The sequence below is a fragment of the Centroberyx affinis genome, unplaced genomic scaffold, assembly GCF_046629955.1.
Source record: "Centroberyx affinis isolate AG114_WGS23_722 - 3 ecotype Tasmania unplaced genomic scaffold, CSIRO-AGI_Caff_v1 ptg005197l_1, whole genome shotgun sequence".
NCBI classification, from domain to species: domain Eukaryota; kingdom Metazoa; phylum Chordata; class Actinopteri; order Beryciformes; family Berycidae; genus Centroberyx; species Centroberyx affinis.
Genome location: NW_027282586.1, coordinates 67660 through 90381, shown reverse-complemented (window position 1 = coordinate 90381; position 22722 = coordinate 67660). Strand labels below are relative to the sequence as shown.

At 42.1% G+C, this 22722-nt stretch overlaps 2 protein-coding genes across 2 annotated transcripts; one reads left to right on the top strand and one right to left on the bottom strand.

Moving 5' to 3' along the window:
* Positions 1 to 12305, top strand: LOC139666940 (V-set and immunoglobulin domain-containing protein 10-like 2). The gene is made up of 12 exons (XM_071546292.1): positions 1 to 70; positions 2367 to 2720; positions 3763 to 4038; positions 5879 to 6154; positions 8327 to 8614; positions 8770 to 9027; positions 9112 to 9405; positions 9514 to 9876; positions 11187 to 11309; positions 11436 to 11460; positions 11604 to 11707; positions 12160 to 12305. The coding sequence occupies exons 1-12, from the start codon at positions 1 to 3 to the stop codon at positions 12303 to 12305; spliced, it is 2577 nt and encodes an 858-aa protein (XP_071402393.1).
* A 614-nt stretch (positions 12306 to 12919) lies between these two features.
* Positions 12920 to 20504, bottom strand: chek1 (checkpoint kinase 1). Its single transcript, XM_071546291.1, has 14 exons — positions 20380 to 20504; positions 20070 to 20135; positions 19004 to 19118; positions 17841 to 17949; positions 17246 to 17310; positions 16871 to 16940; positions 16579 to 16767; positions 15637 to 15741; positions 15447 to 15542; positions 15246 to 15327; positions 14979 to 15186; positions 14223 to 14354; positions 14010 to 14111; positions 12920 to 13419 (listed from the first exon to the last, which is right to left on the bottom strand). The coding sequence occupies exons 2-14, from the start codon at positions 20132 to 20134 to the stop codon at positions 13324 to 13326; spliced, it is 1434 nt and encodes a 477-aa protein (XP_071402392.1). The 5' UTR covers position 20135; positions 20380 to 20504; the 3' UTR covers positions 12920 to 13323.
* Between the last annotated feature and the right edge of the window lie 2218 nt (positions 20505 to 22722).

Below are 22722 nucleotides of genomic sequence, written 5' to 3'. Positions count from 1 at the left end.
ATGGTGGCCCAACTGCTAGGGCTGCACTCCCTCTTTCTGCTTGCGAGCCTGTTTACCTCTACGGCACATGGTGAGTCTTTTCTAAACTAAAATTGAAACTGCTTTCCACTTACCTGTTCTTCGGTAAACAGGTACTGTAAGTGTAAAGTTAGATTTAAAATTACACGGCTTATCAGTAGCCGTGGTGGGAAGAGTACTAGAATGTCCCAATCAAGTAGAAGTACTTTGATATGTTACTTTGCTGATATTTTACTTAAGTAGAAGTAAAAGTACCAGAGTAAAACTCTACTGAAGTAAAAGTAAAAAGTAGCTCATTTAAAATGTAATTTAAAATGAGTAAAATTTACTGAGTAACTTTTTAGAAAAGAGAACATTGCTAGCTGTGATCTTTCCCATGCAACTCTAAAAGGATGAGAGGACAGAGTTCAAACTTGATTCTTTTAATTGAAATATTTGGAAAATTACACAACGAAGTGCACAAAGTAAAGCCAGATTACTCTTCTTTTCTTTGACCATTTCAGCTGGGGGGGCCAGGCTGGGGCCAGTTGTACTGGTCGGGGGGCCAGTTACATTAGACCTTATTGTTCTCATATAGTTTTCCTCACTGCATTGCGGGCATTTCAGCACCATGGAGCAGACCCGGTTCTAGACTGCTTTGATTAGGTGGTCAGTAACAGATGTTGATTGGTTTTTATCTAAAGCCATAGTAAGTAATACATCATTTCTTAAATTTGAAAGCAGATATTGAGGCAGAGGCAGGCAGTTATGGTCAAGGTGAATATTTAGTGTTTCTTTGCAGAGTTACAGAGGTGACAGTCACATGATATGGATGTTTATTGGGTTGAACAGACACAGGAACAGTGAACAGGCAGTAGCACTAGTAGTAGCAGTAGCAGAATATTTATGGTTCTATTGGATAACAAGAGAGGAAATATTAGTGGCAGTGAGATTAGACAAGCAATTACACAATGGACTCGTCAGAATAATCACTAATATTAAGCATTCAGATGAGTATAAGCATAGTCAAGGATATCGGTGGCAATAGGTGGCATATTTAGAATGAATGAACTTTAGCACTGAAACAGCAATAGAGTAATTGGGATGCATGATTGTGGACAGAATGATTAGATTGACTGATTGATCAGATCGAATTTATGATCCGATATGTGCGTTATTCTTATTTCCACATTACTGTACACTTTGGTGACATAATGGAAACCTGTTTACTTGATAGAATAAAAATCCTGCTTGAAGAAAAATGGATAAGGACGAAGATGAACTTGTAGGAGCTTTCGCAGTGGGAAGAGGGAGGTGAAGTTATTCCGGACAGGACATTCGTAAAATGGTCTTTGAACATGTTTTCTATCAGAAATACAGTTTACTGGTATTATTAATGAATTTAAAAGCCTCCCTCTTGCCCCCGTTTCTGTGTCTCGCTCTCCAGGCCTCCATGGTGCTGACAGGGCGCACAGCGCTATGTGGACTTGTAGCTTCTTCTCAGGCCCAAACATAAGGATCTCGTTCCCACGTGTTACTAAGTCGTGGCCATGCATTATTTTATTTACATCCATAGTTCCGCATTAAGGGGTCCGACTAGAAAATGTGTTGGGTTACTTTTGTGTTCCGCTTTGCCACAGTATGATCGCAAAAAATAATTCTGTGATAATTATTTCAGACTCTGCATTTAGGGGGGCCACAGGGGGGGCCAAGCTTGTTGTCACGGGGGCACTGGCCCCCCCTCAGAACCGCCATTGCTTCTTTGCTGACTGGCTGTTCATTGGCTCCACAATTTGTCAATTTACTATTGTCCAGTTTCTGATGCTAATGGAGCCACAAAATTTGTAGATAAAATGTAGCAAACAATAATTCAGTAAAAATGTACTCAAGTAAAAGTAAAATTACTGACTTTAAAAAATACTCACAAAAGTGCAAGTACACAAAAAAGCTTCTTACAGTAACGTGAGTAAAAGTAATTAGTTACTTCCACCCTTGATCAAAAGAATAATAGAATTGGTATAGTTAGTGTGTACTTAAAGGTAAATAGAACCACTAACTTAATCTGTTTCTGTTGATGCCATATATGATAAGAATTACTGTAGATAGCATGTGAGAGAGAGAGAGAGAGAGAGGGCGAGGAAGAAAAAGACAAGAGGTGGTTTGACTGCCAGTGGAAATGTTAATTGAGTAATCCTGTATCCATTTTGGGATCCCCCTGTTAACCTATTACAGTGTGTTTGAATCCTCTTGGCCATCTCACAGTGTAACCAATCCTGTAACTCAACACGTAGCGGGCCACACAACACCGCCATCTCCTTTACCTTCACGTGCACGTTTGCGTGTGTCCATGTGTTCTCTCCCTTCTCCAGCGGCGGACATCATTAAAACCGGGGAGGTGGTGTATAATGAGGTGCATGTGTACGGGGTGCTGGACAGAGCGGTGATCCTGGAGTGCGGTAGCACCTTACCTGACATGTACATATGGAGTTTCACCAAGCCGGGCACCGAAGCCATCAAAGCTATTGTGTATGACTTTGGGAAAGGGCAGAAGATCCAGAAGCTGGCCCAGACGCTCGGAGGCGTGAGGGTGATCTCCAACAGTGCCTCTGTCAGCATCGACAAGCTGCCGCTGGCTGCACAGGGCCTGTACACCTGCCAGGCCGTGTACGACACAGACAAGGGCGCAATACTCTACTACTACTATGTACACCTTGTTGTCCGTGGTAAGACACACAGTACTGCACTCAGAAACACAACGTACCTACTGTGTAAGGCGTAGCTAGGAATTATGGGCCCCTTATGCCAGTGGTTCTCTGGGGGGTCGTGAGATTAATTTCGGGGGCCGAAAGGTGATTTATTGGATATATTAAAAAAAACGACTATAAAAATGTATTGTCATGTCTATTTTTTGATTTTTTTCCTCTAATTTTTGGCTTTTTTCTTGTGAAATACTTTATAGTTTTCAGCCTCCTCTGATAATGGAAACGAGCTGAAAAGGAAAATCATTCCTTATATCATTCTTTCTTTATGCACTCCTGTAACGGGGGTTCGTCAGTAGGCATCGAGTCGTTTTAAGGGGTCATGAGCCAAAAACGTTTAGAACCACTGACTTATGCACAGGTGGCGACTCTGCCCCCCCTCTTTCCTCTCATCCCCTCATCCCTAGTATTACTCCATCTATGTCCAGTTGTCCACCCATCCACAACTCAAACGCACCTCTACACATTCATTTACTGTTCAATTATCAGACACATCTCTAATTGAAATTATGGGTTTTGGGCCCTAACCTGATAGCATTAAGCGGCTGTCATAACCAAACTTTCACCTGTTCAAAATCTGATAGGGAGGACAATTTCGGGCTTCTTCCAGTTTGTCTCTGATCACATGACACAAAAGTTGCTGTATCATATGTTTGAGAAAGTTAAATTTGTTTGCAGTTTTGTAAATTTCAACCAAATCCTGTTTCAAAACCAGAGCAGTGTGAAATAAAAGTATAAAATATTTAGAAATAAACACTTGAGGACCACAAAAGGCATTTTAGTCCAGACCCTTTAGGGGCCCTCCCTCAGTTTGAGGCCCTGGGTAGTTCATACCCCTATTCCCCCTATTATGGCGCCCCAGACTGCAGGTGAAAAAGTATTATTACCTGTCTGGGACAAGGTGTTCTATATAATGTCTGTTCATCAGCTTTAGTGACAATACACATATCTAAATGTTGTGTAGACTCTTTGTATTGGACACTATGTGACTTTCTCTCGAATGCAGTTCCGGTCAGTAAGCCTTATGTCATACCGAGTGAAGCGTCTCCAGTGGAAGGATCTTCAATGTGGATGCAGTGCCGCCTGGAGTCTGGGACTGCACCTCTGCGCTATGAATGGAAGCATGAAACCCGCGATGGTGTCTCCAGAACATTTGCGCAGGGCAACAGCAGCGTGGTCAACGTGACCGATGTCAACCGCAACCACACAGGCTGGTACCGCTGTCTGGCCAGCAACGAAGTCAACCAAGAGCGCTCTGACCGCATATGGCTGGACATCATCTGTGAGTAGAATAGATTATGGAGCATTTTTGGGGTCTTCACTTAACTATCCTTTCATTAATCATGGTGCTTGTAAGGGGTAAAACTGACAGGAGCACTTTTCATGATCACTGGCTTATATCACATTAATAATAACCTGAACAAGAGCTTCATAACACATTCATGTCACATTCATATAATACTACCGATTCAAATACTGATTCTGACCTGAATGTTGGCTTTCATTATGGTGTTTGTGTAAAACTTTTGTGAGGTAATGGTGGAACAGTTTGTCATTTTATGTAAAAAAGAATCTAAATAAAAGCCCTCTTGGCAATTGCCATTCAAAAAAATATGGCACTGACTTAAAACTACAAACCTCATATGTCCAGATTGCAAAACAGGAATTCAGTATGAGCAAGCTTGATTCCTATGGTTTGCGCCTATTCAATCTGATGTGGATCGCTCTTTGGCATTTGTCATGTGTGATTAATCGATAATTTGCGAGGTCATGCATGCCTAACATTTGTCATGCTCAGACTCATCGAATCGCAGAGCAACCAACCAAAATGTCACCATGTAACTTGCCTTGAATGATAACTTACATTGTCTAGTAATTCAATGTTGCACTGTTTGATTTTTTTAATCATAGTTCAGCTTTTGCGGACAACTACAAATCTCTACTTTGCATGACTTGGATTTACTACTGGTCTCTGGCAATTGTTTTTCAATTGTCTGTATTGGCTTCTGCTTGGCACTGACACTGCATGTCTACAGATCCTGTCCTCTTGTCTCAAGTCAGCTAAATTGAGGCTTGATTGCTTTGACTTTACAAAGAATACGGCTGTTAAGTACTGTCTGTTTACTACTGTACTAAAGTACTACTGCAGGTTTACTAAAACACCCACCGGGGCCAAGAGATTTCTCAGACAATTAATATAAAGGAAAAAGTGGAAGAAAGATAATTCACTTTTCTTGCTATGACCTATTGACAGTTTCTTTCTGAGCACTCTGGTTCAGAAGTCAAGTTCAAGTTCAAGTCACTTAATTCTGGATGGATAGCGAGACCAGGAAAATTTGAATTATAGTTGAAGCAGCCTCCAGTGTATTGCATAAAATTGATATAATGTAAAAATAGGGTAGTGCAATAAAGAAAATATTTTGCTTTTACAAAAAGGTAAGCCTTTATAATCAGTCCTTCTCACATTAGGCATGAGGAATTTGTATTTCCTGGTGCTGAAGAACTGCTTCCTCTTCACAATGACAAATTAACTTTTCAGCAAGAGAAGTCCTGAACCCCAGAAAGCATTGTGTGGTCTTGACTCATTTTAAACATCTACAAGCCAATCGAACCCATGTTGGCCTAATGTTTGCCCACTATGGACCCAAATTTGGTCATTTTGAAAATAGGGGCCTGCCCCTAAGGAAAGACATAAAGACAACAAAGAGAGGTCAATAGTGAATCTGAACTTGCCAGTTAATAAATTCAAGCAATTGTTAAATGGACATTTGTGTAGATATCAGTTGTGCCCATTACAAGTGTCAGGTTTTAACACTTGTAAGGGGTAAGTGTTAATGCCAATGTCAAAAATGTCTTCCATAGCCCAGTATTACCTACGGAAGAGTATTAGGGTTTTTTTTATTAGGGTTTGATTTTTTTTTTTGAAAAAGGGGAGAGGGGGGTAATATTCTGAGAAAAAACTCAGAAATTCTGAGATTAAAGTCAGAAATTTGTGTAAAAAGTTTTTCTTTTACTTTCTTTTTTACTGCATCTGTCTCTTTCATCATCAGCCTATATGTGTGATCCAATGCTTCACAGTCAAACAAGAGGTTGCTTAATGTGTTTATGTCCTCTCTCCCCAGATGGCCCGGATGTTCCTCAGATAGATGTGAGTCCGTACAGTGTGACAGAGCGGGGCTACTCGGCCCTGGAAAGAGAGACTGTTTCTTTACTGTGTCAAGCCCAGTCCAACCCGGCCAGCCAGTACGTCTGGTTCTACAACAACTCCCAGATCTCCGGTGGACAGCAGTACACCATCCCCAGGATCCTCCGCATGAACGCTGGCACCTACGCTTGCCTGGCACTGAACACCTACCGCAACACCCGCTCCAAAAAAACCATCACCCTGACCGTCTACTGTGAGTTTCGCCTCTAACCTTTGACCTTGGATCGTGCCATTAGCCATCCTTATCTTCTGTGAACCTCACCTCTCAGTCCTAAGCTGTGTTCTTCCATCTTGGCACTGTCAATACGAAAGGGTGTAAAAGATTGAAATGTAATTTTCATATATTTTAGCGAATCATCCAAACTTGATCATTTTACAGGACTGAAGAACGCAACCCAGGATTCAAATCACTTTTGATTTCCTTCTTCATTAAAACCAAATCCCTGAAGTACTGCTACCTGATCTTTTTACCCGTTCAATAATTAAACCTCTCCTGATTTCAGTGTTAAGCATAAACCGCTCTACTCTCACTGCCTTCTGTTTTCCTGTGTCGACTTTCTGACTCCATTACATCATCTCTCACATTTCAACGACTCAAAGACATCCAAACCTAACGTGTGAGCTGGCAAATGCACCTGCACACATGCAGTCATTCGCTTACACACCAGCCCTTCCTGGCACACACACACACACACACACACACACACACACAGACACACAGCAGAGTGTGGGAATGCAGCAGACCTATTCTCCTGTTTGGACCGTCGGGGAAGGTGATGGCACTCTGACAGGTACCTCGCTGTGATGTCACAGCCATGGCAAGCGTTGGTTGGCTAGTAGGCCAGTGCTTGTCATACTGCTCTCCTGTTTTCTTTTGCTGGCACCACATAAACTCTGCATTTATATTAGTTGCACAGGGCATGCGCCTAATCTAACACAAAGTCCATCACCCCAGAGAGCTATGGAGCGAGGAAAAAGTGATTCAAGGCAACACATCAGGCAGTTTGTAAGTTTTCATAATGAATAACCAAATATAATAAAGGATTTTTAACCTACGTTGGAGTGCTGTGGATCACTTTTTCCTCATGACTACAAGACCCTTTTTATTCCATAGAGCACTCAACCCCTCTGCCTTTAACATCAGAAGTTAAGAAGCTTTCCAGCCTATCTGTTTTTCAGGAGCTAATGGCCCAATCTCAATGTCCGCACTCATAGACTCACGGACTTTGACGCGCGTTCCCGACAAGTCAGGGGGTTCAGGGCTGTGAAATCGGTAAGTGCACAAGGGCTCACTGCTGGACTTTATGAGCCCTTTATGCAGACTTTCAGCAAGTCCGCATTTCTGTAGACTTTGCTTGAGGGAATTATCCACAGTTCATGTGACGTTAATATTTATGTATGTGGAAAATATAAGCCAAATACACCCGATACAAAAGAAAAAAAAAAACATAATTAAGGAAAAATAACCACAAAAAAACAAGAACTTAGAAACGGGAATGAAAGGGTGAACTACATGCAAGACAGTTAAAAGAGAAAACATTGCAACATTAAAACAGAACAAACATTTCATTTCAGAAAAAAAAAAAAGTTTTCCTAAACGTTTAAGAGCTAATGTAAGAGCTAATTTAAAAGCTAATGTAATATAGCCTTTTGCTTTCTTATGTGCTTATTTGTGCTCATTAAGCTTTCTTAAAAGTACCTTTTGTTTACAATGTACCTCCTACTTTTTTGTTATCTTTTTATATATATATATATTTTTCATATTGTCTGGTAGAATGAAGTGTATGTTCTATATCCATTAGCACAGTATAAACATACGTAGGCCTATTTAACATTATTCATCAACATTTTTTTCATTTTAGCTTAATAATGCTGTTTACTCAAAAGCGCAAACAAAGAGTAAATTATAAATTGATTAATTGATGGGAGATAGTAACGTCTGGAGTCGTCAAGGCAACACGTGATGCCACAAAGTGCTGTCCCATTCCTCCTATACCATTTTGCGCCCTCATGACTTCTCGCACTCAGGCACTACAGCTGCGCACACAGGTGACGTCAATTAAGTCTGTGAGGGCTCAGGGCTCAGTCTGAAGGGGGGACATTGGGATTGGGCCATAGAGCGCTCCCTTTTTTACACACATCTTGCACATTAGAAAATATAGTAAGGTTGTGTGCTTTATCTGAAATGAGACAGAAGACGACATCTAGTCAAAAGCATATTTCTTCTTGTATAATTTTAGTAAGCTGATTTATCCCCAACATACTTAATATTGTAGCCCCACAGGCATTCTGTCGTCTCCTGATGACGTGCTGTATCCTCGCTGTGCACATCACTGCCTTGTTACGTCGTATCTTATCCCCACAGACCCACCTGACGGTTCCCCCTCCTGCTCTGTGGAGCCGGCTCTGAATCACACCTCTCTGAGACTGCTGTGCTCCTGGCCCGGTGGACTACCCTCCCCCTCCCTCCACTGGACTGGAGGCCAGCTAGGCTTGGAACAAGATGTGGCTGGCCCAGGACATGAAACAGATAAACTGACCAACAATATCACCTTGCTGCAGTCTGTAGTCCAGACTTCCAACAATACCTTGTTCACATGCATGGGCTCTCATGCTGCGCTCGAGCATGCTACACATTGCAGCGTACGCACGTGTGAGTGTAGAAACAAAAACAAAGCACAATAAAAAAGCAAGAAAGAAGTTACAAGAAAGACAAAATTTTGTATTGTATGCTCATAATTTGCATATGATATACACCGTTATCCTTCACTTTCTCACACGTTACTCCAACTTGCTCCTCTACACCAGATTCTCCCCCTGCAGAGCCGGTATGTTTTGCCTATGCGACCCGTAACAAGCAGTATCTGATGCTGTCCTGCACCTGGAACGGAGGGGCCCCGAGGGCCTTGCTGTGGTGGGAGGGTCCAGGCGGCGAGGGCCAGGCGGCAGAAGAGAACTCCAACATCCTGGTACTTCGCTACGGCACCGCCCACAGTGGCCAGGCCTACACCTGCCATGCTAGGCACCCACTTCTGGCCCAGACCAAGACCTGCATGCTCACACTGGGTTAGTGCACCCTGTTCTTCTTACAGTGCATTACAGGGAATGTTCATTCATTCATTTATTCATATATTCCCTTGTCACCTGCAGAGGCTCCAGTGTTGATGACACAGCGCAGTGTTGTGTCTGTATACGAGGGGAATGACGTCCAGCTTACCTGCATCTTGACAGCCAACTATCCTCCAGCCAGTCAAATCACCTGGTTCAACAACCAGAGAAAGGAAGTGTGGGACACTCCTATGAAGTACCAGTTGCAGCGGGCCGCTGCCTGGGCCAACCTGACCGTGCGAGAGGCAGATGGGACACAAGACAGCGGCAAGTACTGGTGCTCTGCTTCCAACGCAGTGGGAGGAACCGAGATCCCCGTAACATTACTGGTTATGAGTAAGAACTGGTTTTCTCATTAACGCTTATCTCCTGTTTTCCTACCAGAAATCTTTGACACGTTCAGTAGCTTGTGTTTCTGTTTGGCTGTCTCTGTCCCTTCCTCAGGATACCCCATGCCCCCTAATGCGACCCTGGTCAAAGTGAAGTACAGCAGCCCTAAGCGCAGCGAGGTGGAGGTGGAGTGGAAGATAGAGGATGATGAAGAGAAAGACAGAAGGTTGACGCATTTCATCTTGGAGCACAGATGGGTGAAGGACCGCCCAGCGAGGAGAAGCAGCAATGTTTCAAAGGGAGAGGAGGAGAGGGAGGAGAGGAGCGGTACCCCAGTCTGGCTGCGCACCATCGTCGAGGACCCAGAAGTCCGAAGTCACACGCTGGGAAGACTCGCGCCCATCCTCACCTACCAGTTCCGCATCACACCCGTCAACCACCGGACCATTGGATACCCTTCGGCAACAAAGACTCCAGGTAAGTGAAATGGAGTAATGAAAGTGTGGCTGGAAATGTGGTTGCTGGTGGAGAAGTGAGGAAGAGAGAGGGATTTGAGTGAGGGATATCTTGTGATGAACTTTGAACTTTGGTAGTACCTTGGGTTGCGCACCTTCCTGGCCATGATGTAACACCACAATCGGTGATTCTCTGTTATCTGTTGCTACAGTGCTCTGTTAGAGGCAACTGGAAAATTGTGTTTATCGCCTATTTACAATTATTGACGTACTATTGATGTATCTAACATACTATTTTCTTCATTCCATCGGCAAAATTTTCCTCCGACCATGTTTCGGTGCTACACTAAATGCTAAACATAAAGAAAGCGATTCACTTAAAAACAACTCTGCAGCTTGACTATTTTTTTTATACATTGTCAGAATCTGCTTTGTTCACGTTCGTTTAAGTGCTAGAAGTGTGATTTTCAGAAGCAATGCTCCAATCTACCGGAGCAACAGATAACAGAATTGCCGATTTTGGGGTTATATCATGGCCAGGAGGCTGCACAACCCGAGGTACTAACAAAGTTCAACATCACTTTAATAAAGAGATGATAAAAGGACAGAAAGGCTGGGAAGAGAAATGTGCGATGAAAAGTGGCAGGTGAGTTAGGTGATTATGTGAATACGTTTGTTGATGTCTTGTCGTGATTCCGTGATTGCTGTTGCTGATGATGAATAATCCAATGACGGTCTAACCTTTTGTTTTTCTTTTTTTGTTACCCACTTAGGTGAAAGACACATACACAAACAAACACAAAACACATGCTAACAACGTCACGCACCTCACCGCCTCACTCCCCATGCGACATGCTCCCTTCCTGATTCTTTCCACTCTCCCTCCCTCACTTCCTCTGTACCTCCTTCCCTGTGTATCCCTGCTCCTCGCCTTCCCTCTAACTGGCCTGTGTGGTATCTACTCTGTCCTGGACGATTCTTGTGTTGTACTGTGCAGAATATAGTAGGTGGCTCTGTTGAGGGCGTAGACAGGCTCGCAGCTCAGGGCAGGATAGGCCAGTGGTTCTCAACAAACTTATGAACACATACTTCCTCCAGGTTCTTGTGTTCTGGTTTTATATACCCTTTGTAAGGTAACAGTAGGGTTTACATTTTGAGAATTCGGTGTGCTGTGGATTTTTGAAGCCACAACATTGAAACGGTTGAGAACCACTGCGGGAGGTGATACAGTACATCCTGCAACAACTATGAGATACCACCTGAGTGTAGCAACTGTGTTTCTACATCGGCATAGGTGTACTATGTTGCAATGGTAACTGTGATGTGTTGCAGCGGACCCATCCTTCAACGCGTACCCTGCTGTGATTGGAGCAGCTATTGGGGCAGCTATCATTGCAGCCATCGTCACGGCGCTGCTGCTCTTGTGCGTAATACGCAACCGCAACAACAATCCCCGTGAGTCTCATACAAGCACCAGCATCCTGTCACCCATAATTAAGCCGTCGTCCCATTGCACGGCCTGCATGTTTACATTGAAAGCAGAGGGTAATTATGTAAACTATTCTGTGTTGCTCCCAACAGGACTACATGACATGCTGTTTGGCATGTGAGTATCTGTATATCTGTGTGTCTGTATGTAATACTGAAATTTAAGTTGAAATTTGCCCTTTAAAATTATGTTGGTTTTTTTTCCATCAATTATGTGTGCAGACATGGCACTAAAAATGTTTGTTCTCCCGGTGTGTCCAGGCAGCACAGCCAGTCCAGGGAGAACATCAACATCCCAGAGGATGAAGTGGTGAGAGAAGGGTCAGAAGGAGGAATAGAGGAGATTGGTGCCTCAGCCAGCCAAGGTAAGTCCTTTTAAATCCCGCCTGCCCCGCCAAGCCAAGCTGACTGTTCAGATGTCACATTTTAGAGTTACTTCAAAGTTCAATATAACAGTTTCTTAACTCAGGGTTCCCACTCACTTGGACGTCAAATTCAAGTTTTGTTTTTTTGTAATTTTTTTGGTGGTGGGGGTAGGGGGGGATTAAAGGAATTTAATTAATTAATTTAGAGAACTGAGGCATATTAATGTCTTTGAGTCCTATAGTTTACTAGAAAATCAAGTACTTTCAAGGCCATCCATTTTTTGTTAAAAACTTTGAAGGCCTTATTTTGCTTCTCTCAAATCAACAAACTTCCAAGGATTTTTAAGACCCGTAGGAACCCTGCTGAGATAGAGATTCAGCCCTTGAATGCTGATCAGATTTGTTAAAACTGACGTTAAACAGATGTTGAAACTGACGTCTGTGTTTTGCAGCTCCAGCCATGGCATTTCCCAGGGCAGCTTCACCCCGACCCGCCTCACCCATGAGTGCCACGCCTACCACCGGCCAAGCCCCTCCCCCCGGAGACGACAACGAACCCGTCAACGTCACCATCACCGTCAAGGCTACAGGCTCCTAGTCACATACTGAGGACGCAATCACCTTTCATCCCCGACTAGTCCCCGCTTCCTTTAAGACATGTTTTGTACACACTTGACAGAAGTCATTCCCAAGTTTGAACCATCAGTATTGCACACCTGCAGTTCAGCGCTCCGTCAGCTCACCATGCACTCACAAAAATTGATTTACATTATTTTACATACAGTTACAAGTTCCCTTCCTATTATTCCCTCTACAAAATCTTGTGTGTCATACTGTTGTTTAGAATAAACACTGAAATAAGTGAGCAGTGCATTTCTACATTAAACAATGTATGTATACAGTACTCAGCTGACAGGAGTGTAGTTTTCTTTTTTTTACTTTTTTGACATTCAATTTTAGTGGGCTACTTATGGGGTCTGAACAGCCCCTACTGATTCCTTGTCCTACAATTAACTATGAAGATATTTTTTATCATATCATTTTATCATATCATATTCTAAAATAATTGTGCTCATCCTCATTAGAGGACACTAAAGTAGTGTGATATGCATTGGCATTTATCTTACAACGTTGGTGTTTTTAATAATTTATTCAAGACTCTGGACTGTATCATCTCAAACATAATCAGAACATAGTCTTATCAAAGGGGTAACATAGACACACACACAGTTCTATCCTTATGGGGACCTTCCACTGACTACTAACCTTAACCTCAACCCAATTCTAACCTTAACTCTAAACCCAAGTCCTAATCCTAAACTAGCCCCTTAAAGAAGCGAGGGCCGTCCAAAATGACCTCACTCCAAAGGTCTAAAATTTAAACAGGTTCTCACAAGGATAGAAGTACAAGAAAAATGAACGCACACACACGTAGAAACAGACGGGAGACCACAGCAGAACGATGTTTAAAATATCCTGATAAAAGTATATTCCTTAGAAAAGTTAACTATATACAGGTTTTCTCTCCAATGTCCGTAGCATGGCTCTTGCCTGATGCGTGTGGTTCTTCTCCCCCGGGTGTACGCAGACACAAACTGTTATAAGGCCGAGGGCGGTTATATGATGGGGAGTGGGATTTTCTGAGCGCTGATGATGTCACCGAGCTTCTGTTTTATCTTCACGAAGAGACGCTTAAACTCCAGGCCATCGCCCTGGAAACGCACAGACACAGAAAACACGCACCGACATGAACAAAGGTTCTCACAAAACAGATGAGTTCAAGTTACTCCTGGACCTAAACATTAGGTTAGACCTAACTATTTATATTGTCTGTTTTTTAAAAAGGCCTACTAAAACTAAGACCACATTTCCCATAAACCCCTGCTGCCTCCTCTCACAAATAGGATGTTGCTGCTTCTTAGCTTTTTCAGTCAAAAGTTTTCTTTTTTGCTTTACTGAGGAGGATAAACTTGTTGGAAATGATTTTTTCCAACAAGGGCCTATCACTCCTTTACATCTGCCATTATGAGAAACTGAAAGATTTAGCTCCATATGTGCTGGAGGAACAGCGACATTCTTCCTGTTTTGTGTCATAAATCAATCTCCTTTTGTGTCGTAAAGCAATACCAGCAGAATTCCTGCTAAATCTGACAGTGGCACACAGTGTAAAACAGTGTAAAAGCCATTAGAGGCTGCCAATCTTCTCGCCGATGGTCTCGCTTGTTAACGGTAATTATACTAATGTCTCCAAATGAATGTGGTGATGATGCAGCATGTAGCCCTTTTAAACACTCAGGCTCACCTTTGACAGTCTGAAGTCCAGTAGCACTCTCTGATTCATCTCTAGCAGGTGGACTTTGAAGATGAGCTTGTTATTGCGTTTGTCCAGTGTGCTCACCGTCACCTGCGGGGAAAGAGGCGTTAAAGGAATGTGAATGATGGACTTTAGCACCTGTGGGACGTTTGTGTGTTTAGCTTGCTGTGTGTGTGTGTGTGTGTGTACAGATACATGTACCTGGTTGGCGCAGCTGTGTTTGAAGGTAAGCGCCTGGCTGATGCAGGCGTCTCTCAGGGCCGAGAGGGAGGTGTCGGCGTCCACAGTGGTGAAGAAGCGCGTCATTCTCCGCACTAACCTCTGCCAGGGGGTCTGCACACAGACAACAGGCAAGAAGAGTTTAGAAGCATTTAAAAAGTGCATGGATCTGGGACTGTCAGCATAGAGGGAAAAAAAAAACAAGGGAGAAAGAGATTGATAAGGAAGATACAGAGCTAGAGCAAGGCAGAAATTAGTATATTGTTTTTCCTTTCTTCCGTTTTTGTCTTTGATATTACAATGTATATATTTAGGTTTTTTCCTTGTTTATTAACATGACATAAATCATATACACGGTCTTCATACATAATGAAAACAGCGACCTTGACTTCCGGCTGCCAAACACACACACACACACTGGGTTAATTGCTATCATGTTGACAGATTTATGAAAAATCATATATTGCTATTGTCATGTGAAAACCATGTAACTCAATTTTCATGTTTTCACCTCAGTTGAAGGATTACATGCTACTCAGAGGGTTGAGAAAATTCTGCGACCTCTTGGGCTTATGTAAACAAAATAAAACCCACAGGATAAAGTTAAAAATGCATTGCGATCAAACAAATACAAGACTATTTTCCTTAGTTCCTGAAAAGTTGACATTTTGTTGATACAGGATTTTCACTTGACATATAGATAAAGTATGTGAATGTAGGATAGAGTATGTGAATCACCTGGCTGGCTCCTGGCGTGCCGACCAGCTGACTACCCAGCAACATGTGCTCAGGCTTGGCGGGCTGGGAGAAGCTGACCTGGCCGTCTGCTTGTCCGATCAACAACATGGCTTCCCACATACAGCCAGGATCGGGCTGGGAGCTGGAGAACTGCATCCTGTCATCACTACAGGAAGAGGCAGACGGTACGGGCTCACGGTTACAAGCACTAAGGGAAAACACAGCAATTAGGTACAATGAGGAAGACAAAGACAGAAAAGCTCTGACCTGTTGGCTCGGGAAATGAGTCCCGAGTCGGATCGAAGAAGTTTGTTTGCTGAGCCGAGGGAATCGGACATCCGCTTTCCACCTAGCCAAACACACCAACAGAAATCAGTGTAGTGTACATTAAACCTAATGTTGAATTCACTCTGTCATACTGAGTGGGAAATGTTAGGCAGGAGCGGTTTTTGGAGCAGCTTTGAGTACCTGGTCTGTAGGTCTGGGTAAACCAGCGGTCTTTCTTTATGTCTGAGACACTGATGCGTTCCTCTGGACTAGCCAACAGCAATTTGGACAACAGACCTGGAGAGAGAAGTGGCAGGTGGAATATAAAGGTTTAAAATGTCTAAGTAACAAGACAAGTGTGCTTTTTTTTTTTTAATCTTTTGGGACCTACTGAGCGGTGTTGGTTGTATCTTCTTCCAAGGCGGCAGGTAGGTTTTCTTCTGGAGCCAATCTGAATACTCTTGACAGCTCTCACTGGGCTGATCCCATGGCAACTCTGAAACGAAAGCATCACAATGACCATGAACAAGTGTTTCTACTGCATACAGACTCTGCAGTGATTTCTAATGCATGATAACTATGTTGCATACATTTCAGTACCGAAAGCCTTGGACTGCTGGTTCCATTAAACAAACAGAGGAACAGAAATAGCTCAAAACTAAATGACATTAATATTCCCTTAATAATACAAAATAACAAACAAATAATAACACTGTAGGTTAGGAATACCAACTGATGTGAGCTGCAGTGCAAGAGTGGCGCATTCTCTCAATTTGTGGAGAAAGTTCACATCAATTATGAATATTGGAGACAAATCAGTATTACGATAATCATAAGGACTTTTTTCAATATTGATATATATCACGTTATGCCTTATGTATGCAAATTACATTGAACTGCATAGTAATGTTAAGTTTAATGTCAAACACAACTCTGAAACTTTCAAATAATATTCCTTAAAATGTTTCATACTTCATTTTGTCAGTTTTTCAATTTGCTTGTTATCAATTCAGACAACAGAATTGTGTATCACAATATCATCATATCATCACAATATGATTCCACTGAAAGACTATAAACAATAATATTGAATTATTGCCCATCCCTACTTGCTGGATAGTATTCTGATAAATAATTCACATCCTGGCATTTCAAACACACTCAGTTTGGGGACATTTTTACCTTCACACCTTTCAAAATCAGTACACTGAATCAGAAGGCTGAGCAGTAAGTTGTAGAAGCATTCAGCCACAGTAAGCGATCACAGCAACTTTCAGTTCTCTATCACAATCGGTGCAAAGAAGCAAATAAAACACACAGACTGTTATCTTACCTCCAGCCATCATGGCAGTGAGGACGATCCCACATGCCCACACATCCGCAGGCTGGGCTTTGTACTCCGTTTGGCTGAGAAGTTCTGGCGCCACGTAGGGAAGCGTCCCACAGAGTCTGCTCAGTTGACGCTCTCGCCCTTTGTGACGAAACATGGTCGCCAGGCCAAAATCTGACAGCTTCAGGTTATCTGAGGTCAAGAAGAACAGCAGAGACCGTCAACAACTACAATGAATCCAAACCAAAGCTAAAGCTATTCCTTCAGCGGCAGCATGCACATCGTCTTCCCTCACCTTTCTCATCCAGCAGTATGTTCTCTGGCTTTATGTCTCTGTGGGTGATACCGATACTGTGGAGGTACTCCTGTAAGAAGCGCAATTAAGGAATTAAGGCATGGTAAGGTGAACTTTATTATCCCAACAGGGAAATTTGGGCATTCAAGGTGCAATACATAGACAAACAACAGAATAAGACGCAAACAAGTTAAAACACACGCAGAAAGTTAAAACAGTAAATACAAATATAGATATATGCCACACACACAAACCAGTAACTAAGACTATTTAGAAGCATAAAACAGTATAGATCATTATATCCTCTATCTACATTGCAAAGAGACCAGAACATTGGAGGGAGATCAGACCAACAGACTCGTTTGCTTCACTCACCACAGCCGCTATCAGCTGCTGGAAAAACCTATGAGCATCTTTCTCTGCCATCCCAACATCAGGCTCTAAGACAGAGAGAAAGACACGAGTAAGACAGCTTTTCGTAATATCTTGAATAGATGACCACCATCCAAAAATACAACAGACAATCACAGTGCTGCCAAAAAGTGCAGTTAGACTGATAAATCAGGCCAGTCATGTCATCCACAGCTGCAACAACAACATAACACAGTCCTTAAAACTTCTTTCTTTTCATAATTAATTAGTGATGTAATTGTTCTATCATGTTTTTTGTAAATTAAATCCTCATTTATTGCCTTACTCTATCCCAGAGTTTCCACTATCATTGAATAGGTGGGTCGGGTCACCCTGCTTTTCCATCCTAAGAAGAATACAATTCTGGGAGAAACACTGAACATTAAAAATTTTTCCCATGAAAACAGTCAAATTTAAAGATATTGAATAGTGGCACAAAAAATCATGCATTGGTGGGATTTCAGTCTAAAAATATCAGTATCAGCCTTTAAAAATCCATATGGGTCGAACCCTACTAGAAAGCAGCCCTGTGATTGGCCGCCAGCCCCGCCTGTCTCACCTATCCGGTCGAACAGCTCTCCTCCGGTGCAGTACTCCAGGAAGAGGTAGACGGTCGGCCCCTCTTTCCGATGGCCAAAAAAACGTACGATGTGGGGGTGGGTGAGCATCTGTTGAACAGTACTGAACGTTACACAGTACACACACACACCAAGATTCGCTTAACACAGACTCCTGGTTATGAAGGTGCTGTTAGTCAACTCACCTGGTTAAATGATGGTAAAAAAAAGAAAACTATGTTCAGTCAATCAGAAAAGTGGTGTCGGTCTATATCTACTCAACTGAATTCACTGAGACACTTGACACACAGCGTGGCTTTAAAAAGTTATTTCTGACCCCACTGACTTCCACTAGCATCACAAAACAATTTCTGCTCCCAATATTTCAAATACCAAAGCACTGGACAGCATGCATCTTCTAAGGCAGTGGTTCTCAGCATGGGGTCCGGGGACCACCAGGGGTCCTTGAGGGGGTTCCAGGGTTTGCTGAACTTCACCATTATTTCATTTACAAGAAGTTAAGACAATTAGAAAATGCAGAAGAATGACTATTTCGGTCACTGTTATCTCTCTACCTACAATACAGATAGTCATGGAATTCTGGACAAAATCGTATCTAAGAATGAAAATATTCTCAAATTTGGGTCCGAGAGACAAAATCTCATCAAATGGGGGTCCATGGACTAAATTAGGCATCCTGGATATAAAAAAAGGTTGAGAATCACTGTTCTAAGGTGACTCCCACATCATGATGAATGGGCAGCGGGGCAGCCCGTCAACCAGAGGACGCAGGTTAGAGCCTGTGTGTCTGGACCCAAGACACTGAGTTTTTTTTTTCCTTGAGGTTTTTCGTGAGCGTTTTCCCTTGCCTCATTGAAAATCTAAGGTTGGCGGGTGTCGTTTTCATTTATCGTTTCAAAATGTGGACGAGGTGAAGCCGTTTGAGACTTGCAACTGTAATTAAGGGCTATACAAATAAAGTTGACTTGAATCCCTACCAGCTCCAGGGCTGCTGTTCTGTACCTGACCCTGACCTCCCAGTGGAGCAGGACAAGTGAAAAGAAAACATCCCTACATGGATCAATAATGTATCAGATTAAATAAGACAGGCTCCTTGAACACCTGTGTAATCCCTTTACAGTTCAGCCCATAGTGGCTGACCTACCTTATGGATGCAGACTTCCTTCTTGACGTTGTCTGCGCACTCTTTGGCCTGAGAGGTGTCGATCACCTTCACCGCCACCGCCTCCTCCGTCTGTCTGTTCACCAGCAGCCGCACTCTGGGCAGGGAAAGATGGAGAGAGAGGGAAGTATGTTGGGCTCTTTGTTTTCGTTTAGATGCAGGCTTAGTTTATAGAATTTAAATGTAATGTAAAAACCTTGAATCTGTACACTCCGGTGCAGTATAGGGCAGAATGCACCTTAAATGTTAGTTGCAAACTGCTATAAAACCAAAAAAGATGGAGAGAGAGAGGGGGGACATGATAGATTATAGAATGGACTAAAGGAAAGTGAGGAGTAGGGCTGCAACTAACGATTATTTTCATTGTCAATTAATCTGTCGATTATTTTCTCGATTAATTGATTAGTTGTTTGGTCTATAAAATGTCAGAAAATGGTGAAAAATGTCAATCAGTGTTTCCCAAAGCCCAAGATGATATCCTCAAATGTCTTGTTTTGTCCACAACCCAAAGATATTCAGTTTACTGTCATAGAGGAGTAAAGAAACCAGAAAATATTCACATTTAAGAAGCTGGAATCAGAGAATTTTGACTTATTTTTCTTAAAAAAATTACTCAAACGGATTAATCGATTATCACAATAGTTGGCGATTAATTTAATAGTTGACAACTAATCAATTAATCGTTGCAGCTCTAGTGAGGAGGAAAGGAGCTGAAGAGAGAAATTAGAGGATGAATAAAGGCTCTGAAGAGAGGAGGCTGGTGAAGATCATCAAATCTGTCACAAACCAGACTTTAACATCATATGAACTTTTCAGCCTTTTCTTTATTCTTTATGTCAACTGAGCAAGTGAATGTTTCGCTTCAGAGCGTGCAAACTACCTCAAGATGTTCGCCCAAGACATCAACATGTCATGGAGAGATGGAGGAGGTTATCATGATCAGGTGTCATGATGTGAGAAAATTTACTGAATGACACCAGTCAGAGATGCAATGGTATTAGAAAGGGCAAAGTGAGCGCTGTAAATTAAAATGATAATGGCACCGTACTCTCCATAGGCTCCTTCCCCCAGAGTCTGGACCAGGTCCCAGTCCTGCACGAAAGGCACCGCCATGCTAGAAACACACAGGCTAACATCAGCCACACACACTCCAAACATGAAAACAACATGTGTTTCGACAAATACATAACGTTACATCTGTCAAATTGCTATTTTAAATTCTTGAATCCCTTGCATTGAGTGACGGGGGGCGGGTAGCGCTGCGCTGACAACTGTCATGAAGATGCACTAAGCTAAAATAAACTGAATTAACTTGATGTAAACATTAGGCGGTGACAGGCAAAAATGTTGTTGTTTACCTGCGATTAATTCCTCGACCAGCGGCGTTTTCGTAATTTACAAGCAACGATGATATAACCGCTACAGCCTATTAAATTCAGAGAGTTAGCAGGTAAAGACCGCAGTGCAGTGAAGTTGATGTTTTGCACGAATTTGGCGCGCCGCAGCTGTTTGCGATAACTTCCGCCATACGCGTCATTTCCTCTTCTTCTTCTTCTTCTTCTTCTTGTATTTTACGGCAGTTGGCAACCAATATGTTGTATCATCGCCCCCTACTGTCTTACAATGTTACCAATCCCATTTCCGTTGTATAATCAGAATCAGAACTTTATTCGCCAAGTACAAGGAATTTCTCTTGGTGCAAGTGTCAACATAAAATCTAGTAAGAATAAGAAAAAAGAGGGGAAAAAAACAAAAACTATATACAACACAAAATAAAAATAAAGATATATGCAATGAATAACAGATATGTGCAATGAGTCAAGTAGAGATATGTGCAATGGATGTTAAGTACAGTTACATTAGAAGATCAGTGATATGTAGGGTTAGAGTGCAAGTGTGCAACTGGACAGAGGAGGGATGTACTGTACGAGGAGTCCTTATTTGTGAGGATTATGGCCTGGGGGAAGAAGCTGTTCAGGTGGCGGTTAGTCCTACCAGTTTTAGTCTTTCCAGTCTTTTCACATGAAAAAATCCTAGATTAAGTTCCATCTTCTGCAATCTTCAAAACCCCCTGTGATTCTCTGGCCTCTCTGCTTGATTTAATTCATCCTGCATCTTCTCTCTCTCTCTGCCACTCAGCCCTTCTTTAATAAAAACCAGATCTGGTGACCTGGACAACATCTGTGATTCATGGAGTGTATTAAAGGAAAAAGCTCAAGACTTTGTGGGAGAAAAAACAACTGCAGCACCCAGGTTTTGACGAAGATTCTCTACCATTGTTTGAAAGCACTGGAGGGATTATATTTTTGAAGAAACTCTATTCATACTTATTCAATATTCAAAAATATCATAGAGAGGGACTGAGGACAGTGAATGATATTATCAGGCTATTTATCAGTGCAGAAAAATATTGATTAAATTAAGCTTCAAGCCAATGAAGGTACACTTCATAGGTACAAACACAAGAGGGCTGTCAAATTACACTCTGCAGGCTTACTGCTGTTTCAGCTCTGAGAGAGTATAACCCTGTCATATCAACATTAAGAGAGAGAGAGAGAGAGAGTGTGTGTGTGTGTGTGTGTGTGTGTGTGTGTGTGTGTGTGTGTGTGTGTGTGTGTGTGATTGTGTGTGTGTGTGTCTGCATTTTTATGTGCATAGCCTACTCATCCCAGTCTTCAAAACTTTGTACAAGTTGTTCCCTGCTGACAATTCAGTTTATTTATTTATCAGTTGATCAGTTCATTTGTCACTGGCTGACTCCTCACAGTGATTTGAGGATCTATCACATATTTAATAAATCATAAATGGCATGAGCATAGAAGTCAACGGTCTACTGATTAATTGAACAAATTAAAAAAAAATGTTCCTCTGTATTTCCAGCCAGTAGATTGTAGTTTGTGGTTTAATATAAATCACTGCAGGGTAAACTACCAGCAAATTCTCTGTTGACTTGAAGAAGCACTTCGATGAATCATTAAATCAGCGGGTCAATAAGCAATGCTCAATACTGGTGCAGGTTTTGGGAAATGATGAAGCAAGTGTTTGTACTTTGTCATGATTTCACAATTTCTTTGTTGTTTCATTCGACATGTGACCGTGTGTACACATGAGTGGGAAACCCAGATCAAAAAAGGAGAGCTGGAGGACTACCAAATGTGAGGACAGACTAATCCACGTCTGATTGGTCTGTCCCTCCATAAACTGAGCGATATTTTAACTACAACAGTCAAAATGATCCTCTGAACAGGTGACCAGGGACATTATTGAGGTATTTTATTGAAATGCTCCAGATGTCTTTGTCAAGGTCCAAATAAAAATAAATCCAGAAATGGGTCAGTTGGGAGTAAGAAGCAACAATTGTTTTGCACATTGTGTGACTTTTAAGTTTTTATTTAATTATTAGTTTGCTCTAGTAGTTCTACATTAGTCAAACAACGAAGTGAAACTGAGTTATTTTAGTTTCACTGGTATTACACAAGCTTAGAAAGATTGCTAAAGTCTAATGCAATGCTAAAATTTCAGGGAAGTTGTCTATGCTGGAATGTTTTCTATGACACTTCCTATTGATTTCCTGTTATTTGTCACAAAGTTAATAAGTGACAGGATGGTCTCAGTTTCTCCTTCCCCTCTTTCTGAACATCACTGTTCCCTTTGAAATAAAGGTTCAACATTTGCAAGATCGCCTCACTGTTAAGCTGTTC

Bases quoted from the DNA above. Each gene is read 5' to 3' on its own strand.
- LOC139666940 (XM_071546292.1), top strand. From the start codon at position 1: ATGGTGGCCCAACTGCTAGGGCTGCACTCCCTCTTTCTGCTTGCGAGC. The intron at 8,615-8,769 runs GTGAGTGTAGAA...CCTCTACACCAG, and splicing joins ACATTGCAGCGTACGCACGT to ATTCTCCCCCTGCAGAGCCG. The intron at 11,708-12,159 runs GTAAGTCCTTTT...TGTGTTTTGCAG, and splicing joins TGGTGCCTCAGCCAGCCAAG to CTCCAGCCATGGCATTTCCC.
- chek1 (XM_071546291.1), bottom strand. From the start codon at position 20,134: ATGGCGGTGCCTTTCGTGCAGGACTGGGACCTGGTCCAGACTCTGGGG. The intron at 15,543-15,636 runs GTAGGTCCCAAA...TTCTCTCTCCAG, and splicing joins GATACAACCAACACCGCTCA to GTCTGTTGTCCAAATTGCTG. The intron at 14,355-14,978 runs GTGATTCACATA...GTCTGTGTGCAG, and splicing joins GCACGCCAGGAGCCAGCCAG to ACCCCCTGGCAGAGGTTAGT.